The following is an 8872-nucleotide window of genomic DNA, read 5'->3' as shown; positions in this document are numbered from 1 at the left end:
CTTTGGGAATTGAGCCTTTTCAGAGAGGTTGTGGGTCCCTTTTCTGTTTTTTTTACACTCTCTCTCCTCTGCCTTTTTTTTTTATTATTATTATTAAAAAAATTCAGTTGGTCCTATGAAAGACCGCCTACTTTTAATTTAAAATTAGACACGACTCAAGTCTAATAATAGGAAGATAGCATGTGACCTTTTCAATATAACGACTAGTTTAATATATTTCATGACCAGTTTAATTTATTTAATAATGATATTTTTTAACTCATTCAGTGACTAGTTTAATTCATTTAGTTACTAGTTTTCTGATTGGTAAGACTACCGAGTTATTTTTTGGAATACAAAGAAAGAAAAAGAGAATCGATGACTAGGATAGTGTTGGATTAGAGTAAAATGAAATGAGATTGGTAGAAAAATTCAATTTTTAATTCGTGTAATTTTATTTAAAATTAAACGGTATATTTTAATAATTTGTGGAAAAGTTTAATGTTTTGGGGTTGCTTGTTTTACTTTATGTTGTTTATTTTATTTATGGGGTTGTCAATTTTAGTAGTGTCAGCTTTTGTCCATGAGAGAGAAAGAGAAGGGGGTTTAACTTTTATGTTTCTTTTATTTGGTGTTTAGGGTGTTTCGTCTTGTGTACGAGCCTACGAGGAGTGGTGGGAGTGGGAGCAACGCAGTTGTCCACTTTCATGTTTTTTCTAATCTTTCTTACTCACTTAATCGTATTGTGGATTAGTGGTGCCTTCAGAAGCACCAATGGATCGTTAGATGTTTGCCAATTCAAGATTGGCTATTGTCGATGAACTGATTTTATACTTTTTCTGTCTCATAATACTCGCTATATATATTTTTTTTTTTGACAATATAACTCTCTCTATCTCTTTCCTTCACATGAGTCCCTTTTCTTTTTACTCTCTCCCTCTTTCTACTCCAAAAATTGCCTAGAAGTCTATGAATTGAGAAGTGCAACGAGTAATATGAAACGGAGGAAACATGTTCATATTAATGAAGAGTTAGTCTTGCGTGGACCTGATCCACAAAAATGTTATTGTGGACCAAAACCACTTATTTAACACAGTAGTTCTTTTTCAATATAATAACCTTTTAAAATATTAAGTCATACTATACAGTTACTATATATCATAGTGACGTTTTTGGGAGTCGTTATTTCTTATATTAATTTACCATAATAAAATTTTCACTCTGTGCCATAGTAATATTTTTTTTCCACATAGTCAAACTTTACAATCTATATAAACGAATCTTTTATATCTATTCTTTTACGGTTATTTTACTAGGTACCCCTGTGGTATTCAAAATTTATGATGTATCCCTCTTGTTTCAAAAATGCATCAGGTAACTTTACTTTGTGGGTAAAATGCACGAAATGCCTTTAATGACTAACGATGTTAAGTTTTCGTTAGTCATTAATCCTATTCAAACCTAATTAAGCCCTCTAAACCTAATCCTAAAACGCTAACCTTAACCCCCTAACCCCCACCCTAAACACTAACCCTAACCATCCAACCACTTCACCCCGTTGCCCTCTCCCACGAGCAACCCCTCCCCCACCCCCACCCCCACAACCCCCGGCCCTCCTCCGTTCCCATAGCCCTCCTTTTTGCCCTACCCCGCAACCCATCCCTCGTTGCCACCCCCCACAACCTCCTTCATCACCTGCATCCCCAATGATGAAAGAGGATAGAGGTAAGGAACAGAGGAGGATGACGCAAAGCTCTGGCGGGTTTCCGGCGAGGCTGTTGGGGAGGGCATAGGGGAGGGGCTAAGGGGTGGGTTGAGGGTGGAGGTGCTCGTGTGGGAGGCCAAGAGGAGTTATAGTGGTTGGGTTTAGGGTGGGGTTAGGGTTGTGGGGTTATGTTTACAGGGCTTAATTAGGGTTATAGGGGTTAATGACTACTGAAAACTTGACAGCGTTGGCATTTTGTGCATTTCACCCCAAAGTAAGGTTACCTATTGCATTTTTGAAATAAAAAGGGTAATCCGTGAATTTTGAAATATCACAGGGGTACGGGGTATTTCGTTGAAAAACTGATTTTTTTATATAATGACCACATTTTTCATAAATCGCCCAAATTAGCATTAGGTCCCCACTAAACTAGTGTGGACGAGGTTTATAAAAAATTATGTCTAAAAGTTTCACTCTTTTTTATTTTTATTATTTGACTTTATATGATCATAAAAAAAAGCCAAAAACCAATATAAAGTTAAAGTCTCTCAAAATATCATTAACAAACATCCTACATACCTTCGAGTAGTGGAGTACGTTGGTCGATGCATTAATAATTACTAGCCTTATATGCACGCTATGCATGCGAAGTCGTATTTAAAGTTAAGTTATTGCATACTTACCTCAAACTCTTTTTATATGAGACTATTTTTTATCCATTTGCATTCGGAATTGTTATTTAAGTTAGTTGCTTTGTTATATCTATTATTAATTTATAGTTTAATTATTTGCAAAATTCACCTAAGAAAAAAATATTTATAGTAAATGAAATCTCTAGTATTTCAACTATGTAATTTGCCTTCCTAATGCTTGGTTAACCACATGCACTCTTCAGTACAGTCGACCTGCAGCACATAACTAACAATATAGGAATTTGACGTCTTATATTCGACCTCGATTCAAAAAATTTAACTCATCATATTAACAAATGATGAATATATCTCTATTATATATGTCAATAGGAGTAGGACACCAAAAAATAAGAAAATAAAATAAAATAAAGATAACTACCTACTGTATTTTAAACAAAGAATAAAAAGAAAAACAATAATTAAACTGAATAGCAGTTATTTTACAAGAAAAGAAGATAGTGATTCCTAATTTTATACGTAACTCCCATTTCCACTATAATTCTCATCATTCGTACTTCCATTTCAACTTCTTCGAAACATTTATGAGTTCATCTTTTCAACATTGAATATAAATACAAATTTGAGAAAGTGCATAAGATGTTATCTAACCTCATTGCTTAGTGCTCCTCCCTCATAGCCCCATCATTCTCACGTTAAAGAAAGAAATGGGGATAAAGGAAGGAAAATGGCCGGTGGTAGGAATTGACCTCATCAACGGCCAAAGGAACCGTACAACTCCATCTTGGGTTGCTTTCACTGACAACTCTACCAACACCGTTTTCGGTCAGATTTTCTCTTTTCTTTGACCAAATTATTTTTTCTAATTCCGATTAATATTTTGGCATTTATCCTGCTTTAAGTTTATAGTAATTGATTTTTATGTGTTACTAAAATTTAAAGGTAGCAATGCTTTTCAACATAATCTAAGTAGGATGTGCAAAATCATTTCTTTATTTTTCGATAACATTGACTGATCTTATAAGTTTGGTACTTTGGTACGTAGGTTAGAAAGAGAATTTAGAGTAGAATTTGGGGACTAATATACCTTATGAATAAGTTTATTTACCAACAAATTGACATTAATTACAAACATTGATGTATGATAAGGAAGAGGAAGAAAATATGGCAGGTTGGAGGAAAGATAAAAATAAGATTCTCGATGTGTTATAAGAAAAGGAAGAAAATTTGAACATCAAAAGAGTATCTCCAAATAATTATGCAATTAATATTTGTGTTGTATGATGCCATATATATAGCCTACATATATAAACAAATATAAGTAATTACAAACATTGATGTATTATAAAGAAGAGGAAGAAAATATGTGCTTTATAGGAGTATAAGACAATAGGAATTTAGTGAAGAAAAGTACAAGTGCTCAAGGTTTTAATATGGATTTAATGGTAATTTACTATTAATTCTAACACAAATTATTGCAATTTTTTTTAATTTTCTTCACACACTTTCGATATGCCTCCGCATACTTTTCATGAATCCTAACGTCTTTATCGTACATTTTGTTTTTCAATGTAGGCTAGCTTGGCCATGAGTCGAGCCGAACTCATAACTTCATTTGGCTTGGATTGATTTGGTTATTCCGAATTCAAAGGCAAATTAAACAAGTCAAAAAAATATTTTAGATGATCATTTACTTTTTTGGTTAGTACATTGTTGCATTAAGAATTTTTTTTATTTATAAAACTTTGAAAATAAGTTTGCTAACAAATTATCACTAGATATAATTATGCACATCATTTTACTTTGATAATGATTTCGCACGCATAGCGTGCATATAAGACTAGTATTACTTTATTGTAAGCTTATTGTATGGGTTGTTATGGGGTTTATTATTATGTCACAATCTTTATGTCATGTAATACGGATTCATTGTGATAATAACATTAGTAAATAACTTGAGATAATTAATAGGCTGAACAATGTGTCATTAATTTAATGTAACGTCTCTAGCAAACATGAGAATTTTATACATTTAAAACTGAATGTTAAATATATACATCTCAAATCCAAACACGAAGCTAAAAAAAGAGAGAATTATAAAGCAAACGTCTCAATAATACAATAATATGACACCAAAGTACAACAATGAAGTAAAATATGAGATAATAAATTAAATATAGATGATTAAAGAAATAGTCGGTTCCTTCATTTCTATGCTTACTTTTTAAACGGTGAGGTCCTATACACCGGAGCCCCTTATTTCATTTCCGGAATCTTATTGATAACTTGTACAGTTCAAACTTGTTGGCTCTAGTGCTCTACCCATAAATTATCGAGTAATAGGTCTTTCACAATGAGATCCACCTGTACAATAACAATATTTAATTTTGAAGGTTAGCTAGATAGCTGACTCTTTATAATATAAAGCAAACATCTCAATAATACAATGATATAACACCAAAGTAGAATAAATAAATATATAATAATAACATTCAACAAAAGTGTAATAATCAATATCATCATTTATTTATTTGGGTGTGATATAAGTCTTGGATAAATGATAAGCCTTACATATATAAAGTCTTACTTGTGAATTGTGATACCCTCACAAGCTCACACTCACAGCTAGCTCTCTTATTTTATAAGTTGAATTACACCATTATATAGTTTATACTCTACTATAGAAACAAAATCACAATATAAAATCTCTTATTTTATAGTAGAAAACAAAATCACAACATATGTTGCAACTTGCAAAGAAAGAGTACTCACGTCTCACAGTCACAAATACTCAAACTCTCTATCTCTAATTTAGTACATTTGCCTATTTCTTAACGCACCATGTTCTTCGCCATCAATCTGCGCAACGATCATCATCACTCGACACGCACCGCACCTCCATCAAACTGCAAGCCCACTATCGGACCACCACCGAGCCGACCTCGCGCGACATCAACCCAGCGCTCCCGCCCAATCTGTCTCTTCCTCCTATCGCCCCTTATGCCATCTTTATCTGTAAATGGGAGTAATTGGAGATAGAGGAAGAGTTTTGGGTCAATTAAAGTTCTTAGGGTCCGTTTGGTTGGAAATATTTTAGGCTTGAAAACGGATTGAGGTAACACACTCCCTTATTTTTTGTTTGGTTGGGTTATCCATTTTTTTCACTCCCTTACTAGCCCAATTTTGATTCCCCCATCTTGAAACCCTCCTCACACCATAGGAAACAAAAAGTAAGGGAGTCATTAGGCCAATGATTACATTCCTACATCAAAACAAACAAGTGTCTAAAGTAACACATTCCATTTCCATTCCATCCTTTCATCCCATTCCATTCCCTTTTCATTCCTTATTTTGAACCAAACGACCCCTTAGCAGATTGAAGGCGGAGAAAGAAAATTCTTGAGGTTAGCAAATTTTGCATGCTATAAAATCTGAATATTCTATTTATTGGAGATTTCATTCTTTTGGAATCATTATATGGGAAAAAATTGTTTTTTTTGTTAAATAATTTACAATTCTAAAATGTTGAAAAATTACCCAAGCCCAAGCCCAATGCCTAAAGTAAAACGATGTGAAACAGACCCATAAATATATTCAGTTGAGAAATCTGTTTTAAGCCACATACTATTGAACAATTGAACTGGATTAACTTTGGGCCCAATAACTATTCTTCTTATATTTTAATTTTAATTCATGAAAATACAAAAACCCTTCTCCACGGCAAAACCCATATTATAGAGAAATCTCCCAACAACAAAAAAAAAAAAAAAAAAAATTTTATACCCCTCCAGTTTTAATAACATCATCACGTTAAAATCAATCGCAATTTTAAAGCAAGATATTTTCGACGTAATTGCCCATTTTTGTGCAATATGCAAGGTAATTTCTTCGCTTTATCTCTTTGCACGCTCAAATTACGTTCCTGGTTGATTATGTTAGAGGTTTAATTTGTTGTTGATTATGTTAGAGGTTTAATTTGTTCTTATATTGTGATTGTTGTTTTAATGTCTATGATTTCATCTATGTTAGATTGAATTTACCCAGTAATCTTCGACTTGTCATAGGAGAAATCATCAAAAAAAATCAAAGAACCGACTTTTTTTTTCTCTCTTATTAGTATGTTATTTTGTTTTCAAGAATTATCTTTTCTAGGTTACGTTAATGCTAGAAATCTTATTGTACAAATTGTTGTTTGTTATTGTTAGTAGTGATGAAATATATGGAAAGTAAAAATATGGAAATATGTTCAAAAGGATTTTCTTGTGCGTTTTTGTTATTGTGTGCGTGGGTTGTTTAACATACCCTATCTAAGCTGAGTAGCTCTTCAATGATAACAGTCATCTGTGATCTGGCTAGCATTATAATACGAACTAGGAAGCTTCAATATATTCTAGAATAATGTTCCTCATGTTGTAGTTAAGAATAAGGATGATTATGTGAGAAACTGCAGATTACAGAATAACTTGTTGAAATTTAGACTCCTCTGTATGTGTCCTGCAATTTTAAGTGTTATTTCTTATTATATCACAGGTGTTATAGCAAAACCATGCTTTTATGCACCGGGTGCTCTTAATCATCGTTATAGGAAGCATGTTCATCGCCCTATAGAGGTTTCGACTACATTCTCTTTGCCTTTAAGAAAGATGTTTCCAAGCTTGAAGAGTAAGGGTACGTAAGCATGCTCTCCAAGAGTATATGTTTCTGTTTCCATCCGTATATTCAAGTTACAGTCAAAGCATGATATTTCTTTTGAAGTGCTTTAAAGTTGTGTGCATGAAATTGAGATTTGAGTAATCAAAAATCCAATTACACCACTCATACTTTGTTATAAATTGGCAATCACTATTTGTAATGGAATGGTTCAAAGAAGATTACCACTTGTTAGTAAACTGTCAGATACAATGATGAGAATACACTCTTTGCTCAAGGCTTCTTAGAACACAAGGGCTCTTATTCAAAATTATTTTCCATTACTATATTATTGCTCATATCTAACCTCCAGCTGGTCCACTTATGTAACTCAGACTCGAAGTATTTGTGTAATTGTGTTGGACACTGGCATTCGACATATGATAATTTTTCATGATTTTTTTGAAATGTCCCCATGTCAAAAGTGTCGAGGATCCAACATGGGCAGTTGAAGTAAAATGAAGAGTCGGAGTAACATACGGTCGACTTTCTAAGAAGTTATTGATTACTGATTGCTTTATTGAATATTTTCAGCTATCTCCTTGCATGTTGCTGCTCTCTCAGCTCCAGTGTTGAACAAGCATTCAAAGGAAGATAACTTCTCACAGAACTTGCAACTCTCACCTTTGAAAAGAGGTTCTTATCTCCCGAGGGCATCAAAGGACAAACTCTTCAGTTTCCCACCATACCCTCCAATGACAGAGAAACCAAAATGGTGGTGGAGGTCTTTGGCATGCCTACCATATCTAATGAATTTCTTAGATCAGCTCACGTGGGCCCATGCTCACCCTTTAAATAACCCTCCACCATTTCTCCAGAACTTTGACAATCTAGTATTCCCATTACACAGCTCCCTCCTAACACTCCCCAAGTTTGTCCTTTCATGCTATCCTATTATGTATTACTTCTGGATTGTAAGACGGAAAGAGTGGCCTCATTTCTTCCGGTTTCATGTTATTAACGCGATGTTGCTAGGGGTTCTAGTGCAGGTGATTGGAGTATCAGGCAATTGGTTCCCCTCGAAGTTCTCCCCTCCACATTTTTGGTCTGCCGCGACACTTTTCTTCTTATTTACGGTGTTAGAGTGTGTCGGGTGTGCTCTTGCTGGTGTATATCCCAGTATCCCTTTTGTGAAAGATGCTGCTCTCCTACATTCAGACCTGAACATTAGATGATTGCATAAAGTTTGGTTTATATTAATTAATATTAGGATCAAAGTGTGTTTTACATTAAAGTATACTTGATTTGGCTGATATTCTGATGGAATTTACTTTGGATCATAGCGAATTTAGGAAGCAGTGTTTGCTTGCAATTCTGTTGATTCACAAGGCTTTATGTGGGTTGTATAGGGGTTATCACTCAAATTTATGTATTTTGAAATCAAATTCATGTTATTAGATTGTTCTTGAATTTTATATGAGGATCTATTCATATGTAGCAGGAACATAATAGTTTAGTTTAGCTGGGATTGATTTAGCAATGTAGCTACTATATTTTGCTATATAATAGGAACATCAAATTATAGAGGTTTCCAATGGAAATTAATGCTAGGAGCTAATGTAACTTTATATGGGTTTTGGCATGTGCATAACAGAGTAGAATGATGTTGGTAGTGAGTATTTTTTGTTATATAACAAAAGCTAATAATACTAGAGGTTTTGTGGATGACATCGACTTCTTAAGATTTAGGATTGAATATCGTTTATATCACTATAAGTGGTTTTACAATAGATTTAACATAAAAATAGCAAGAGTTACTCCGGAACTATTCACTGTAACTTATTTTATCTATACGAGTTAGAATACTACATCCACTCATTATAGATGAAGAATAAAGCAAGTTATTTTT

General features: G+C 33.6%; 1 protein-coding gene across 1 annotated transcript; it reads left to right on the top strand.

Moving 5' to 3' along the window:
- Window positions 1–5863: 5863 nt before the first annotated feature.
- LOC104889387 (protein TIC 20-I, chloroplastic) lies at window positions 5864–8438 on the top strand. Its single transcript, XM_010674594.4, has 3 exons — window positions 5864–6213; window positions 6865–7002; window positions 7558–8438. The coding sequence occupies exons 1-3, from the start codon at window positions 6207–6209 to the stop codon at window positions 8196–8198; spliced, it is 786 nt and encodes a 261-aa protein (XP_010672896.2). The 5' UTR covers window positions 5864–6206; the 3' UTR covers window positions 8199–8438.
- Window positions 8439–8872: the final 434 nt, after the last annotated feature.

This window comes from Beta vulgaris, chromosome 1, assembly GCF_026745355.1.
Source record: "Beta vulgaris subsp. vulgaris cultivar EL10 chromosome 1, EL10.2, whole genome shotgun sequence".
Lineage (NCBI taxonomy): Eukaryota > Viridiplantae > Streptophyta > Magnoliopsida > Caryophyllales > Amaranthaceae > Beta > Beta vulgaris.
This window is presented reverse-complemented; position numbering and strand designations above follow the sequence as displayed.